The sequence below is a fragment of the Onychomys torridus genome, chromosome 21 (genome assembly GCF_903995425.1).
Source record: "Onychomys torridus chromosome 21, mOncTor1.1, whole genome shotgun sequence".
Taxonomy (NCBI): domain Eukaryota; kingdom Metazoa; phylum Chordata; class Mammalia; order Rodentia; family Cricetidae; genus Onychomys; species Onychomys torridus.
In genome coordinates, this window is record NC_050463.1 from 23,868,991 (window position 1) to 23,885,877 (window position 16,887).

The 16,887-nt window shown below is 42.4% G+C and overlaps 2 protein-coding genes across 10 annotated transcripts; one reads left to right on the forward strand and one right to left on the reverse strand.

The window, feature by feature from the left end:
- Positions 1 to 378: 378 nt before the first annotated feature.
- On the reverse strand, positions 379 to 8,737 carry LOC118571743 (tetratricopeptide repeat protein 39B-like). Of its 6 annotated transcripts, none has more exons than XM_036170987.1 (3): positions 8,647 to 8,737; positions 7,764 to 8,478; positions 379 to 2,620 (listed from the first exon to the last, which is right to left on the reverse strand). In XM_036170987.1, exon 3 carries the CDS (start codon positions 2,507 to 2,509, stop codon positions 692 to 694), a length of 1,818 nt encoding a protein of 605 aa, XP_036026880.1. In that variant the 5' UTR covers positions 2,510 to 2,620; positions 7,764 to 8,478; positions 8,647 to 8,737; the 3' UTR covers positions 379 to 691. The 6 variants fall into 6 exon arrangements, with proteins under 6 accessions (XP_036026880.1, XP_036026881.1, XP_036026879.1 ...); XM_036170988.1 differs by having other exon boundaries at positions 7,764 to 7,848; positions 8,327 to 8,737; XM_036170986.1 differs by having other exon boundaries at positions 7,764 to 7,971; positions 8,327 to 8,737.
- A 91-nt stretch (positions 8,738 to 8,828) lies between these two features.
- On the forward strand, positions 8,829 to 16,833 carry Srsf7 (serine and arginine rich splicing factor 7). Of its 4 annotated transcripts, none has more exons than XM_036171074.1 (8): positions 8,829 to 8,990; positions 10,391 to 10,571; positions 11,020 to 11,196; positions 12,076 to 12,150; positions 12,398 to 12,499; positions 13,820 to 13,873; positions 14,385 to 14,420; positions 15,309 to 16,833. In XM_036171074.1, exons 1-8 carry the CDS (start codon positions 8,963 to 8,965, stop codon positions 15,361 to 15,363), a joined length of 708 nt encoding a protein of 235 aa, XP_036026967.1. In that variant the 5' UTR covers positions 8,829 to 8,962; the 3' UTR covers positions 15,364 to 16,833. The 4 variants fall into 4 exon arrangements, with proteins under 4 accessions (XP_036026967.1, XP_036026969.1, XP_036026966.1 ...); XM_036171073.1 differs by having other exon boundaries at positions 8,830 to 8,990; positions 12,398 to 12,508; XM_036171076.1 differs by lacking the exon at positions 14,385 to 14,420.
- Positions 16,834 to 16,887: the final 54 nt, after the last annotated feature.

A 16,887-nucleotide genomic window follows, 5' to 3' on the forward strand; every position in this document is an offset into this window, starting at 1 on the left:
TAGAACTTCATTATTCCTCATGTAAAAGTGTAAAAGATATCCCTTATCACACAAGAGAAAATCATCTTTGATGTAAAAGCCAGTGGAAGTAATTATAAGGGACAAGCTTTCAGAGTTTACACTCTTCAGTGCTGGTATTTTTGAAACAGGAGGCTACTGAGGTCATTTCTTTACCAATGAAGCATTCCCTGTGTTATGGGTAGGACATAATCATTATCTAGTGGGAGACTAAGCCTTTGGAGGTTTTAAAACTTAATGTGGGGCTGGAGAGATGGCTCAGAGGTTAAGAGCACTGGCTACTCTTCCAGAGGTCCTGAGTTCAATTCCCAGCAACCACATGGTAGCTCACAACCATCTGTAATGAGATCTGGTGCCCTCTTCTGTATACATAATAAATAAATAAGTAAATCTTAAACTGTTAATGTAATCAACTCTAAATACTTTTGTGATGTCCAGCCTTTGCCTTTTCTTTTTCAAGAATGTGCAACACTCCCGTTTTCAGTCCAAGCATTTTATGGAGAAGGAGAAGGAGAGAGAGCAAAGAAATGGTCTATTCCTTCCTTATTTACTGGTCAGATTCTTAGCAGCTGCCTCCTGGATTTTGGTTTTTCACAAAGGAATCACTTTCCTACCCACTTGACCGAGTGTGGATATTCCACTCATACTACACAGAAGCACACTGGGCTCACAATCACTTTTCTAATTTAGCTATTTGTTCGAGGGCAATGTGAGCCCTAAACTGTAGCCGGGATTCCATGGAGTAGTCTTTGTAGTTCTTTATGTAGTCTAGGTTTCTTGTGGCGCTGGCATAATCTCCCTTCAGATAATGCAGCATCCCCAGTTCATAGTAACTATATGGCACCAAGTAGCGGTCATATTTTAACAGCTTCTCCTTCTTGATAACACGAATGAAGTAGTGCTCAGCCTTCAAATGTTTGCCCAGATGTTTCAGGCAGAGACCTTTCAGCAGATTTAACAAACTCATGTCGTCTATGCCATACTCCTCATTTGGATTTTCATTCAAAAGGTCTTTTCCTTTGTCGATTATTGATAGCCAACTTGAAATAAGCTCTATTTTCTTGCTCATGACTCGGAAGCCACTCCAGGCATAAATGAATTCCAGAAGGGGCTGTGCTGTAAACCAGCCTGTCGTAGTACCATAGCGCTGACTTTTCTCAGCAATAAATTTTTCTATTGGCACAGAAGAGCCTAAAATTTTGATTCTCAGGTTATCCACATGTAAGAAGATTGAACTCATGGTCTCATTTTCTGAGTTCACAAAATTATGAGGAAGCAAGGCCAGTATTATAGCTTTGCTGTAGGCATATATTGCCTTAGACCACCTGCTATGTTGAAACAGTAGATTAGCATAGTTGTATGCCTGCTTCCAATTCTGCAGAAAAATATGGCACCACATGAGTTCCCAGTAACAGAGATGATGAACCTGCTTCCATTCATTCTGCGTGATGATGCACTCTTGTAATTTTAGCTGTGCGGTTTCAAAATTTCCATTGAGCATGCTAAAACGTGCACGAAAAAATTTAAGGACGACACAGTTGGGGAATTTCTGCAGGTAGACGAGGAAGAGATTCTCCGTGGCAGAAGTCGAAACCTTCTCAACGCCAAAAACTACACGCACGTAATTGTAATAGAAGAGAAGGGTGAAAACACTTAAGATGTTGTTGATGTGAGGTTCGGATGCACTGTCATGGAGCAAAGCAAGACCTACTTCTCTATCTCCAGAATAGCCAACAATATTGAGAAGTTTCAGTGACCTTGGTGGCACAAGGGAGAACATCAGGTTGAATACGCCAAGGCCAAACTTTACCCCTCCATCCAGGTGTCTGTGCGTCTTACTTTGGTTATCAGGCATAAGTTCTAAGACCTGTTGGCAGTCTTTGTAGATTTGATAGCTTGACCCAAAGTTGATGCCGCTTTTAAGGAAACTCAGCAAACTGTCATCCTGTATGAATGTTATGGCAGACTTCAAGATCAGACACTCAGCATAACAGACTTCTGCATGTAATTCTTCCTCTTTGACAGACTTTATTCCCTGCCTACTCACTAAGCGAGATAAAGTCATTATCCTGGGTTTTTTCCGGAAATTGTTGCAGGTTTTCAAAGCTTCCTTTGCTGCGTTCATTCCGATCTGAATATCCTGTGGCTCAAAAGTCAGGATGGCCTTGACAATCATGAGCATGCTGTATATCAGGGCATGGTATGGGCTGTTTTTTGACCATGGGTGAACAAGATTGATTGCATCGGAGAATCTGTTATTTAGAAACAAATACAATCCAGTTGTACATTCTTCCAAGGACGATAAGAGAGTCATCGTTGTTGCCACAGGGATAATCTCGTGGGCATCCTCAAACTTGTCCTCGGTTTCGTTTTCTCTCAGACTGAGTGCCTTAGTTACTCTGGCCAGCCTATCGTTCTCCCCTTCGCTTAGACTAAGGGACATAGTTAGCATGTTCTCCTCATTGTCGTCATTTCTTAGGAACCGTGCCATATCTGCTTTCTGGATTAGAGGCAGGGATAGCTGAAGTGGACTTGTAATGACAGTAGCTGCTGCACTCCTGACCAGGGGCTCTTCTTTCCCACAAAGCTGTTTCAAGTGTCGCTGTTAAAATGGAGGCAAATGCAAGACTAGCTGTGAGATGCAGCATTAGGGTATTCTTTATGATCTACGTCAGACAAGGAGAGGATCGTTTTATGTACCCAGAAGATGCATTTCTGAAAAGTTCATCTAGAATGTACTAAAGAAAACTAAACACTAAAAAAGGAAATACTTTACAGCGAAACCTTGTCTCTAAAAATCAAAACCAGCTGGGCGGTGGTGGCGCACGCCTTTAATCCCAGCACTCGGGAGGCAGAGCCAGGTGGATCTCTGTGAGTTCAAGGCCAGCCTGGGCTACAGAGTGAGTTCCAGGAAAGGTGCAAAGCTACACAGGGAAACCCTGTCTCGAAAAACAAAAAACAAATCAAAACAAAACAAAGTAAACTCTTGGTAAGCAGCCCGAGTTCTGTTCCCAGCTAGCCACTGCACAAATTCCATAAGCTCATGCTTCTGTGTATTTGTGGGAAGGACTCTACTGGGTTATCTCCACAATTTCTCAATAGGAGACAAGAATTTGGTTAGAAATCTTTCTATATATCTGTCTAGTTTGGACTAAGGAAGTTGTGCATTGTCCAGTCCATAGGACAAAGATTATGGGAATGAAAATTCCTCCACACCATTCTTTGTACTGTGTGTATACTGTCACTTCCTGGGGACTAGGTTCTTGGTTTTTGGGTTTATTGTTTTTTGTTTGTGAGAGGTGTTGAGACAGGATCTCTCTACTTTAGCCGTCTGTCCTAGCACTTACTCAGTAGACCAGGCTGCACTCACAGAAATCCACCTGTCTCTGCCTCCCAAGTGCTGGGATTCAAGGAATGGGCCCCCATGCCCAGCAAAGAAATGCAGCTTTTAATAAGGAGGGAAAACGGAAAAATGTTACATTTTAAAGACTGCTGAGGAGTACCGACTCAGAGGTGTTATTTTAGAGAAATGTTTGTTTTTACAACTTCTCTTTCAAGGGATTAGCAGATATAATAATAATCTTTGAAAAGCAAAGTAAGTCACACATACATCCCTGGAAAACATTGGTGTTCATGGGAAAGCCATTCGGTGCATTGAGAACGATTAATCTTGGGGTGTCAATAGCAACAGGTAGTGTTGAAAATGTAGTGCAGTGGTGGAGTTCTTTCCTAACGCACACAAGGCCCTGTGTTCTATCCCCAATGTTGCAAAAGCAAAATTGGAACTGAAGATAGCAGCTTCATCAGGGTTACCCAAAGGCACCACGGTGATAGCCAGATTCAGCCTAGGACAAAGATGCCATCATTCTGGCCTTAAAAAAAATATTTTCAAATTATATGCCATAGAATCTCATTCTCCACAGCTCAAATTTTGTTTCTTCTGAAACCTTAACGATTCTATCACTCACAACATTGTTTGGGGACCAATGCTTCCCTCACTGTGTTATTATAATTATTCATATATCTGCTTTTATCTCCGACCTGGGAACTTTAAGGCATGATCTGTTTTATTCAACTTTATATCTGTTCTAGCACACTCCAAGTAGGCATTAGTAAGGGTTAATGTGAATTAATTATATAGTGAAGGATAATCTTGAATTTCTGACCCTCCTGCATCTGTCTCCCAGGTTCTGGGATATAGCTATGTGCCATCATACCAGGCCCCACTATTCCCTGCCCCTCCCCGCCCCACACACACACCAGGTTTCACTATCATTATGTAGCCCTGGCTGGCCTTGAATTTTCAATGGAGACTAAGCTGGCCCTAAAGTCATAGAGATCTGCCTGCCTCTGACTCCCGAGTGCTGGGGTTTCCCTGAGGGCAAAAAAAAATTTTGTTTTGTTTTGTTTTTCGAGACAGGGTTTCTCTGTGTAGCTTTGTGCCTTTCCTGGAACTCACTTGGTAGCCCAGGCTGGCCTCGAACTCACAGAGATCCACCTGCCTCTGCCTCCGCCTCCCGAGTGCTGGGAATAAAGGCATGCACCACCACCACCCGGCTTTTTTTTTTTTTTTTTAGCTAAAATACATTTAAAATTTAAAAATACACTCATTTATTCTCTGTGTGTGTGTGAACCTGAAGTGATCTTTCTGTATTTACCTACCATATATGCTGGGATATAGGCACATGATGCCACACTTGGCTATTTATGGTAGAATCCAATCATTTTTAGAGACTAGATCAGTATCAAAGGAAAGTCGATGGCCTTAAGCAGTGTTTCTCTAAGTACAGCCTTCCATAGGTGAATCCTATGTCTGTGGATCAGTATTTCTCATGGAGAAACTGAAATTTACATTGTTCACAGCATCCCAAGCAATTCTGTAAACATTAAGTTATTATGTAAAATAGTTTTAAGGAATTCACAGCATCCTAAGCAATTCTGTAAACATTAAGTTATTATGTAAAATAGTTTTAAGGAGTTTCACTTGAAAGGCTCCAAGAATTGTCCTATTTTAAACTACACACGTTCACTCTTGGACTATCTCTAGCTACACGGTTCTCTCCTTCCAAAATGGTGAAGATAAACTATTGAATCCTAACCCTAAAATAATCTAGCTCTGAGCTGGGTGGTGGTGACACACACCTGTGTTCCTAGCACTCAGGAGGCAGAGGCAGGCAGATCTCTGTGAGGCCAGCCTGGGCTACAGAGTGAGCTCCAGGACAGCCAGAGCTGTTACACAGAGAATTCTGCCTTAAAAAAAAAAAAATTAAAAAATTAAAAATCTAGCTCTGAAGCCAGGCAGTGGTGGCGCACACCTTTATTCCCAGCACTCGGGAGGCAGAGGCAGGCAGATCTCTGTGAGTTTGAGGCCAGCCTGGGCTACCAAGTGAGTTCCAGGAAAGGCGCAAAACTACACAGAGAAACCCTGTCTCGGAAAAACCAAAAAATAAATAAATAAATAAATAAATAATAAAAAATAAAAATCTAGCTCTGTAGTTAATACATCTATCTGATCCAGTCCCATACTGATCCAGTCAGTATGCTTTCTTCAGAGAAGGAAGAACGTTATTATTTGTTAAGGGCATCAAGATTCCATACTTTTACATTTTTTAATATAACAAGGTGTTCCTCAGAAAACATGACAGTTCCTGGATTGTTTTAAACGCCTAACCATGTTTTGCATTAGCTTCTTCTTAGTTTTATTATCATACTCCCACTGCCCCAACCCATCCCTAGTCTTCTATGTTAGCTAGGGCTGTCCTCAAACCCAGTATTCTCCTAACTCAGCCAGCTCTGGGCTGGAATTACAGGCATGAGCTACCACACCCTGCTTCTTGGAAGGTGGCCAAATCACTCAGCACTCATGACTGCTCTCTCTACCTTCATACTGTTTGAAGTGTATGTAGTATGCAGCTAATGAGAAGTTCATTTTTTAGTAATATGAAAGAATTATACATTCTATGAACTTTTCCTTCCCAGAATTTCTAAAAGCGTTCTGGAGGATCAGACTATCATGACATATAGAAAAAGAATAAGAGGATGTAACTGAGCATGGATATTTGGAGTAACCTGCAGTGCACATGTAAATGCTATCTATGTAAACCAGGCAGCGGTGGCGCACACCTTTAATCCCAGCACTCTGGAGGCAGAGACAGGTAGATCTCTGTGAGTTTGAGGCCAGCCTGGTCTACAGAGCGAGATCCAGGACAGGCACCAAAAGTACACAGAGAAACCCTGTCTCGAAAGACAAACAAACAAAAAGTGTGCATGTAAATCAGACATTAATACACATTAATACACACTAAAAGACCATTCTTATAGATTATTTCTTTTCTTTTCTTTTTTTTTTTTTTTTTTTTTTTTGAGATAGTGTTTCTCTGTGTAGCCTTGGCTGTCCTGGATCTATGTAGACCAGGCAGCAGAGTGCTGGGATCAAAGGCATGTGCCTTGATCACCCTGCTAGATTATTTATTTATGTTAAAAAGAGACATAGCTGTACAAAAGATTTAAATTGCTTGTCTTTTCTCTTTTTTATGATTTTTACGCTTTATGATTTTCCTCTTCTGAACTGATGGTAACAGTAATTTAAAAATGAAACTAAAACCGTGAAGGAAGCAAGATTTCAAAGTGGACTTTCCCCTGGCCTCCTGCCTCCCTTAGGCACTAGGTGCAATCTCCCTAACTGTAAAAAAAAAAAAAAAAAAGTGAACTTTTTCCTCAGCACTCTGGAAGATGAAGATCTTACAGAAAGATCCTGTTTCAATAAACAAACCCGACTACCAAAACCGACTATTTAACTTTCTTCTGGAAATGTTAATTTTAGTATATGAAGATACATTTTGAAATTTTGACGTAAAGAGGTTTTGAATATTACACACACACACACACTGTGTTTTTGTTTTGTTTTGTTTTTTAATTCAAAAACAGGGTCTTCCTATGCAAATCTTACTGGCCTCTGATTTTCCTGTCTCAGCCTCCTTAACCTTGAGATTACAGATGTGTGTCACAACATTCAACTTTAAAGTGGTAACATTGTCAAGATTTAACAACCACAACATATTAAAAATCACTCCCGCCAGGCATGCCTTTAATCCCGGCACTCCATAGCTTATATTAGCAAAGGTTAGATAGAATATTTGTCGATGTAAGTATACTGAAGCTGGAGGCCAGACCAGTGACAAACAGCACACGGGAGGCAAAGGCAGGGTGGATCTCTGTGAGTTCCAGGCTAGCCCAGTCCAATCGAGTTCCAGGACAGCCAGGGCTACTCAGAGAAACCTCGCCTAGAAAAAACAAAAAAGTGAAATTAATAAGGCTTTATAGAATTGCCTGCCTTTGTAGAGTATAAAAATCTTCATAGTTATTGTTTAATGCTTTTCAGAAGAGAAGCAGATAAAACCAAAAACAGGGGCTAGGGAGGTAGTTCCGGTCAGAAGAATGTTTCTCTGGTATGTATAAAAGCTCTGGGTTGTATACATGTGAATCTGAGGCCAGCCTGGACTGTAGGAAGACCCTGTGGAAAGCAAGCAAGCAGAGGCAGAACAAATATACTGTATAGAGTTTCTCTTTTCTCACCAGACACTTTGTTGAGACACTTGGATTTGAAATATTTGAAAATCAACACATATAGAAGTTGGTAGCATTTAAGAGTCTCATGCGTTTTGACCAAGTAGGTTTCTCTCTGTACTCTGCACTTGGATCTATACACACCGAGTAAGGACAACAAAGATTAAAAATACACATACCTAAGGATTTCCTCTTTTATGTGTAAAATTTCCAACTCTTGAGTATTCCAAGTATTTATGACGGAATGTCTGTATTTTGTGGTGGCTGATAAAAAGAGCTTAACTTTTAGAGGAGGCTTCTGGCAAACACATTGTGTAAAATCGAAGGCAGATTTAAGCAATATAGAGACAAGAGTTTCACTTAGTTGATGTATATTGAGTGGCTGAGCTGTAAGGTTTTAAACAAAAAAACTCAAAGACAACTTTAAAAACTCCAAAGCACTAGAAGGGACAAATACATACATTGTGCTTCCGATGCAGGTAATTTAAGAATGGTCGCGGCTCAGCATGCTTGCAAACTTTTCAGTTTTGCCACAATTTTAACACTGCCAGAACCCCTTCCCCCCAACTCTATCCCTCTGTTTGGCAAAACTCCCAAGGATTCAGGACAAACGTGGTGACAGATCAGTGACTGACTGGTTAAGGGACTGTCAGTCGCTGCAAACCGGGGAGGGGTATTAACGAGAGTCCCTGAGGGGAGTCGCCCCTTTGGAGGCCTGTGATGCAATGGTCAGTCTAATTACCTGGGGATGAGCCTCAAAGATCACTTAGCAGAAGACTAGGCCAGGTACCCCAAACCGAAAGGTGGCGACAGCGACATCAGCGGTTAAATTTTAGCCTTCCAACAGAACGGTCTAATGCACCTGTATGCTACGGTTACTTGCGCTGTCAGACCCTAGATTAAAACGAAGAGGAAGACCCTAGATTAAAACGAAGAGGAAGACCCTAGATTAAAACGAAGAGGAAGAAGGGTTGGGAGAAGGTGAGGAGGAGCCGTAGGGTTCAGGAAAAGGGGAAGGGGAGGGGAGGGAGGAGGATGCCACCCCGCGGGCCACAGGTTTACGGGCGAGATCTTGGCGTTCCCATGGAAACGTATCCCTCCGCCCGCGACTCGAGTTCGGCCTCTAGGTTCCCTCCGCTCCGCCTCCGGGCTGTTTCCGCCCAGCTCCTTTGTGCCGCGCAGAACGTTGACACGACGCATGCGCCAAAAAAGACTCCGCCCCCCCCGCCCCCCCGCCCGCCGCCTATATAAGCGCGGCTCCGGCCTCTTCCTTGTAGTGCCGCCGAGGAGTGTCGCCGAGGAGAGGTCGTGCGGCCGCTTCCGCGCTACTCGGGCTGTGACCACTGCGAGCTAGAGCCGAGGACGCGGGCCGGCCATCATGTCACGCTACGGGCGGTATGGAGGAGGTAAGCGGCTGGGTCTCACCCGGGCCCCACCACCCCGGGGGGGAAGGACGGTGCCACGGGCGGGCTGAGCAGAGCGAGGCCGCAGGGTCGGCGGCGCGGCGGCGGCGGCGGCGGTTGGGAGACGGTTATTCCGCGTGCGTAATGGCGGCTCAGGGCGCACGCCGCCCGGAGCCGGAGGCCGCGGGGGCGGGGTGGAGGAGAAGGGAGAGCGGGAGGGCCAGTGTGCGCCGGGGGCCTCGGGCGCTGGGCGGGAGGGGAGGACGGACTTGGGGGCTCCGCGGGCCCCAGGCTGGTGGGACGCTGCAGGCCGCTGCGGCGCTGCCCTTCTCCGCCCGCCGCCGCCGCCGCCGCCGCCTCCTTCCCCCTCACCCCCGCCCGCGGCGGCCGCGGCTGCCATTTTGAGCACATTGGCCGAGCGTGGTGGCGCATTTCCTCAGCGCTTTTCCCGCCACTGGCGCCGGGGGAGAAGCTGGGGGGCCTTGAGAGCTGGGGTTGGACTGGGGAGACCGGGACGGGGCGGGGCGGGCGGCCCGCCGCGCGTCGCCCCAGCGACGGGGTTGAGTGGAGGGATGGAGGGAGCGGCGGGAGGAGGGGAAAGGTGGGTTGCGACCGGCCACGGCTTGGGGGGGGGGGTTGCCTTTTTTTTTTTTTTTTTTTTTAAGCCATTGCAAGCGTGGCTTCTGGCTCTTGGGGCGGGGATCGGGGGCCGGGGGGGGGAAGCCTGCGCCTGCTGCGGCGGACAAGGGGCCCGGGCGGCCCGGCTTCGCGGGAGACCTCTTTCCCCACCCCAGCCCCCACCCCGGGCTGCCGGGCACCGGGAACCCGCGCGCGCTCGAGCTCGCCCCGGGCTGCCGGGACTTGGGGGGGGGAGGCGGGGCCCACCACCCCGCCGCACGCCTTTTTTTTTTTTTTTTTTTTCTTCTTCCCCCTTTCTTTTTCTCCACCACGCTCCTTTGCGGCGTTTCCCCGAGGTTTCCACCCTTGCAGAAGGCCAGGACTCCGGTCACGAGTCGGGCTTTTTCATGATTTCACGGGGTGGTTAAAGGCTACGGTTGAACCGTCGGTGGAGAGCCTCCAAATAAAAGGAGCCAGGGCTTGGGGTGGCGCGTGCCTTTTATTTAGTCCCAGCTGCCTCGGGGAGGCTGAAGGCCTGAAAGTCACTTGAGCGATGGATAGATAAATATTTGGAGTGAGGCTCCGTAAGTAGATCGCTTACTGGCTCAGTCTCCTTGAACAACCCCCCCCCCCCCCCAAACAAAACATCATGCCTTGCACAGCTGTAAGGATAGTCTGTTGTAAGGAAATGAATCGAATTTAAGATACACTTGGAATAACGTTTGTTCTGTTTGCTTTTTTTTTTTTTTTTTTTTTTTTTTTTTTTTTTTTTTTTTTTTTTACAGAAACCAAGGTATATGTCGGTAACCTGGGAACTGGTGCTGGCAAAGGCGAGTTAGAAAGGGCATTCAGTTACTATGGGCCCTTAAGAACTGTATGGATTGCCAGAAATCCTCCAGGATTTGCCTTTGTGGAATTTGAAGATCCTAGAGATGCAGAAGATGCAGTTCGAGGATTGGATGGGAAGTAAGTGGGTTGTTCTAAAACTTCATTAAAATATTCCTGTGGGCTAGATCATAATCTTGATGCTAATCTAAATTTCTGGGTGGGGAGGCATTGTATTTTGGGTGTCTCTCCAACCTATGCTGGCCTGGAACTCACCATATAGCTCAGGTAGTGGTTGTAGCCAGCTTATGCCTCTAGTGCTGGCATTACAGGTGCCTGGTAATTTTAAGATTTAAGACCAAAAGTGTAATTGGAAGAGCTTTGCAACAAAGACAAAGCTTATAAGGGGGAAAGTGGTTTGTTGATGGTTTGTTTGTTTGTTTGTTTTTTAAGATGAGGACCAAACCCAGGGCCTTGTGCTGGCTAGGCAAGCCCTCTACCACTAAGCTAAATCCCCAGCCCCGGTTCTTTTGCATTTACAAGAATCACATTAACATTTTGACTTTCCTATTTTCTCATTGTTTTGTAGGGTGATTTGTGGTTCTCGAGTGAGGGTTGAGTTATCGACAGGCATGCCTCGGAGATCTCGCTTTGATAGGCCACCTGCCCGACGTCCCTTTGATCCTAATGATAGATGCTATGAGTGTGGTGAAAAGGGACATTATGCTTACGACTGTCATCGCTATAGCCGTCGAAGAAGAAGCAGGTATTTAATTAATAAAGGAATGGTTGGTATTCTAGTTCATCAAAGTAATTCTTTTATTATTAGCAAGGCAGAAACTAGTGTTTTTCTATAAACTTGAATGTTAATTGTACAGGTGTATTTTACAATTTTTGTTTAATTAAAAATGTTAATATATTAATAATCAACCTGGTCAAAACCTTTCAGGTTTCTTCGTTTGAGTCAGTCGCCTTGATTCAGAATGTCACGAGCCTTATGATATCATGCTGAGGCGCCTTGCAAATCCGACAATTAAGATCCTCCTAGACCTTGAGGTGATCAGCATAAGAGGCCAGATCCCCTCGAGTCATCTACACCTAGCTTCACCTTATTCTTTAAAGGGCAGAAAATTTGAGTCGGTGATCGCCGTAACAGTAAATTTGGCTTACAATTGGGGCCCCCCTCCGCTTTAGAAAGAGGAACACCAGATTGACCACATTCCCAACTAGAAAAATCTTCTTGCGTCAATCAAGCCTCACCTGGCTCTTTTGGCTGTCAGTTTGATCGTCGTTAGATTGAAGAAAACATCTAGATGCAGCGATCGGCTATAGATACTTCTAGATCGTCTAGATCTACTAGACCTACTACTAGACCATGGGCCAAAGAGGGTCGACCTGCAAACTTGCAAGGTTTATTTTAAATACACATTATGGTGTTTTATATTTTGTAATTCTAAGTTGTAATTCAGCTTTTAACAAATCTTTTTTTAGGTAGTAAAAAAAAAAAAAAAATGTATAGGCCCAGAGTTTTTCCAAATGAGATACTAAATTTTAAATAGTTTGAGATTTGATTTCAGCAGAGGTACACAAACACTAAAACCGAGTTATCGTCTAATATTTTGTAATTTTCTAACTTGAAAACTAGGTCAAGATCTAGATCACATTCCCGATCCAGGGGAAGGCGATACTCGCGCTCACGCAGCAGGAGCCGGGGAAGGAGGTGAGAAATCTTGTAAAATTCAAGGGTTTGTTTTGGTTTTTTGAGACTGGGTTTCTCTGTAAGAGCTCTGTCTTGGAACTGTTCTGTAGACCAGGCTGGCCTCGAACTTGCAGAGATCCACCTTCCTTTGCCTCTCAATTACTGGGATTGCAATTATGTGCCACTACCACCCAGCTAAAATTCAAGTTTTAGCAAGTAAAACAAAAGGAAGAGATTGGCTAAGAATTTCTTTTCTTTTAATTTTTAGGTCAAGATCAGCATCTCCTCGAAGATCAAGGTCTGTTTCTCTTCGTAGATCAAGATCAGCTTCACTCAGAAGATCTAGGTCTGGTTCCATAAAAGGATCGAGGTATTTCCAGTATGTAACACATTTTTCCTGCTTACTTGATGGTGTGTCGTGTCTTAATGACACACTGAAGTATCTTAATTAAATGAGATACTTCAGAATGTCTGAGATGTAAAGGTTATTAAATATGGTAATGCACTACAGAAGGGGAGCATAGTGAGGTTCACACCCCACCTCTGAACAGAATAAAAAAGTAAATAATTCCAGTGAATAATTTGGGTAGGCCTGATGCTAGGTGGCTAAAAGAAAATATTTGGCAGGGCTGGAACACTTCAGAGCACTGACTGCTCTTCCAGGGGACCTGGGTTCAGTTCCCAGCACCAACATGGCAGCTCACAACTGTCTAACTCCAGTTAGTTCTAGGGGCCAGTGCACATAAAGTTAAATATACTGCTTTAAAAAGGGAGGGGTTGGGGATTTAGCTCAGTGGTAGAACACTTCCCTAGCAAGCACAAGGCCCTGGGTTTGGTCCTCGGCTCTGACAAAAAAAAAAAAAAGGAAAGTGTTTGGCTATAGAGCTTGCCATCTTGAACCTAGAACCCCCTCATGGAGGAGGAGAAACAGTTCCCACAAGTTGCTTTTTGAATTTTGAAAGGTTAATGGCATTCACCTACTCAAACATTCAGTCAGTAAATGAAGTGTAAGATTTAAAACATTTGGAATGAGTACATTTGAGACTGGAAGATAGACAGGATCTGTCTGCTGCCTCTTGAGTGCTGGGATTAAAATTGTATGCCAGCCACCATACCAGCTGGATAAGAAAAAACCTTACACTTGGATACACTTCATAAATAAGGAGTTTGTTCTACAGATGCAGAAGCAGTTGTATATAAAAGTCACTGGCCTTCACTTATGTTTAATACTCAGAACCTTTAGGTATAATAATTGGAGTTACCAGTTTAAGAAAATTACTGCATCATTTCTAGATCAATTTAATTATACGAACTCAGGGTTTTTAAAAAATATAGTCAACCTAACTTGGTTTGACAAATTAAGGACCTTCAACAGTGGTGACAATAAAAAGTCAACAGCTGTCTCAGATAGAATCCTCTGTAATTCTTAGTTATTGGTGTTTGAAAATAGGACTATTGCAGCTGCACAGGGTAGTGCCCAATTGTGTGTAACGGAAGCAGGTGTTTGAAATAGTGGTTTTCTTTGTACTTGAAATCTCCGTTTGATCTTTTGTACTGCATTGGGTGGGTGTCAAGTGTCAAAAGTCATGCAGCAGGTGTCTTAGCTCCCCATCCTGTCTATACTGCCTGGAAAGGTGCTCCTTTCTAAAAGAATGCTTGTGTAATTGTCTTCCCTTTTCTTTTTATTAAGATCCCGTTCGAGATCCAGATCAAGATCCAGGTCTATTTCACGACCAAGAAGCAGGTAGGGTGAACAGTCTGCTTTTAGTGTTCTTAATTATATAGCACCAGTATCCAAAGAGTTCAAAGTGGTGTAAATTATTAAAAATTGGGTGTTAGCCCAAAGCTTGAATGTTAGGTAGAAAAATAACTACCTTATAGTAACTCAAATGAGAATTTCATTTATACATGGCCTATTATTTGGCTGAATTCATGGAGAAGTTAATATTATGTGACTTCACATGACTTTGGAGGTTAAGAGGCCTTAAAATTGTAGGTACATAGAGAAGCAGTCTGTGGAATGTGCTTTATAGCTTAATGTAAAAGAACTGTTAATAATACAGCAGTTCACTCATTTTATGAAATTGTAGACCATTTTAAGATTTCCTTTTTAAAGGAAATGTCATAGGCACTGAAATTTTAGCTGCAATATAACATTTTAATGGTAAGATAATTTTAGGGTTTGTTTTGTAGTAGGACTATAAAGGAAGATTCGTTAGTGCCTTTTCTTACTAGAATTTTTCATGTTTTGACAGCCGATCAAAATCCAGATCTCCATCTCCTAAGAGAAGGTAAGCAAAATGTTTTGTTGCCAAATCTTGTCAAAATTGTGGCCTCTTAGAGAACTTAACTTAGTGGTCTTTGAACTCTTTGGAGAATTGGTGCTGTATAGATTGGGTATTAACTTTTTAAGTAATGGTTTTTTATTTTGTATTATTAACTTTAGTTGGAAATAACCATAAATGTTGCAGAAATTTAAGGTGTTTTAGTTTTTTGTCCTTAGTTCTAGGAATTGTTATGCTTAAGAAACATGTTTTTTTTTTCTCCTGTGTGTATATAATAGCCAAAAAGGAAATGCCCACATAATGAAAAACAAATTGAAATCTTGCAACTAAATTATTCCTGTCTGTTGTCCCTTAATGACCCACCCCTTAAACTTCAAATAGTTGTCCTATTTAATATAACTTTGCAATTTTGACAGGATCTTTTGGTTTTTTTCTAGACAGGGTTTCTCTGTGTTTTTTGGTGCCTGTCCTGGATCTCGCTTTTATAGATCAGGCTGGCCTCAAACTCAGAGATCCACCTGGCTCTGTTGACTGGTTCTTAAAAACCTAATACTGGAACTGAAGAGATAGCCCAGGTGGTTGAGAGCACCTACTATTGTTTCCAGAAGACCTCTAGAAACAATTCCTGACACCCATGTCAGGTGGAGATCTCATACCTCTGGCCTCCCCAGAAAGGCACTTGCATTTGTGTACACATAACGCACATGGGAAATTCAAATAAGGATCTTTAAGAAATAAAATCCCAAGCAAGGTAAAAGGGAATATATAAATTTGTGTTAGGGCTTTGGCCATAGGAATTTGATCCCTATAAGTATTGAAATACTGAATTGCTGGCTTGTACACAAGAGGAAGCTTCATTACACTAATTGGTTCCAAACTTCATTTTCTTTTTAGTCGTTCCCCATCAGGAAGTCCACGAAGAAGTGCAAGTCCTGAAAGAATGGACTGAAGTTCTCAAGTTCACCCTTTAGGGAAAAGTTATTTTGTTTACATTATTATAAGGGATTTGTTATGTCTGTAAAATGTAACCTGGGAAGGATCATCAACCATCTAATCCAAATGGATCTGGGTTATTGCTCTGTATAATTCACAACAGTTAAATATTGTTTTTGTTGAATGTATTAACATCTTATGGTCTGAAAATGTGGGTTTTTATTTGGCACATTTAAATAAAATGTTTCTAACTAGATTTTTGATTTGTGTTCAATATTAATACTTTTCAATTTGCTAACATCAGGTGTCAAGACAATTGTTACTATGTATATCGGCCTATACTCAAAGTTTAATGATGTTGGTTAAGTATTACACATCATTAATTGTTCTATACATGACACTGGCCAGAATCTTAAAGGACTTTGAAAATTCCATTTTACCCTTATACCTTTGGGTTAAATGATCTTGAGTCCTGTTCATAGCGTGAATGCATCATGGCAGATTCCTAACTGAGAATTGGTGTTAACTAGAAGTCAAACTAACAATCTCAAAATGTCAAGCTAGAGGGACCACTGATTTAGCCTATAAATGGGTGCATGACAGGAATTTATCGTAAATGTCAAGTAGAAAGAAACTGATCTCTAGAGGCTGAGATTTTAGTAGCTGTGTGTTTTCAGACTTAAGTTGAGGTGATTTTTGCTCAATGTACTTTTTTTTTTTCTCTTTCAAACAGCTAATTTAATACCAAAAATGCATGTTTGAAGAATTGTCTGAATTTGGAACAAAAACCCTGTAAACCAGCTTTGCAAAATTATTAAGCCCCAATACTCTGTTCCTTTGAATGGATTGCCTTATCCTGTGCAAAAATCTGTTAATATCTGAGCTAGATTTTGCAGTTCCTGACAACAAACATTGTTCTATTTTGCCAAGCTGGTATAAAGAGATGTTAAGAAAAAAAAATGTTAATGAGACGAAGCAGTTTTGTAAATCTTACATATTTAGCAGCATTTCATGTAGCTTTTGTTTGGGTTTTTTTGTTTGTTTGTTTTTTAATAGTATCTGGTAGACCTTAGAATGGTATAGCCAGTAGATTCTTACTCAAACTTTTAAGTATACTAAACCCAAGGGCAGTAACAGAACAGTCATTTTTGAGTGTTTTTGAACAAGCTTTTTACTGTATTTCTTAGCTTTGGTGTAAAAACAAGTAGCACAGGATTCTGTACTTGTCCATTTTAGGCTTTTTCACAAAGTTGTCTGATGGTATTGCGACTTGAATACTGGTCTGCCTCAAATTTATTTGGTCAAGTGGTCACGGGTGTGTTGGAAGTCATTTGGATTCTTTGTCTTTAGAATTTGGTTGAATACATGGTTGGTGTGAAGCTCTATGTGTAACGGGCAGACTTATCTGTTGCACTTGGTTAGCTTTAATTCTGTATTCGATGAAAATCAAGTTTGTTCAATAAATCTGCAGAGATTGAACAAATCACCCTGATACTCGGTTTTTGGAAGTATGATATCTGAGCCAAAAGTTCCAATCAAC

Bases quoted from the DNA above. Each gene is read 5' to 3' on its own strand.
- Srsf7 (XM_036171073.1), top strand. From the start codon at position 8,963: ATGTCACGCTACGGGCGGTATGGAGGAG. The intron at 8,991-10,390 runs GTAAGCGGCTGG...TTTTTTTTACAG, and splicing joins CTACGGGCGGTATGGAGGAG to AAACCAAGGTATATGTCGGT. The intron at 14,421-15,308 runs GTAAGCAAAATG...TTTTCTTTTTAG, and splicing joins TCTCCATCTCCTAAGAGAAG to TCGTTCCCCATCAGGAAGTC.
- LOC118571743 (XM_036170987.1), bottom strand. From the start codon at position 2,509: ATGGCACGGTTCCTAAGAAATGACGACAATGAGGAGAACATGCTAACT.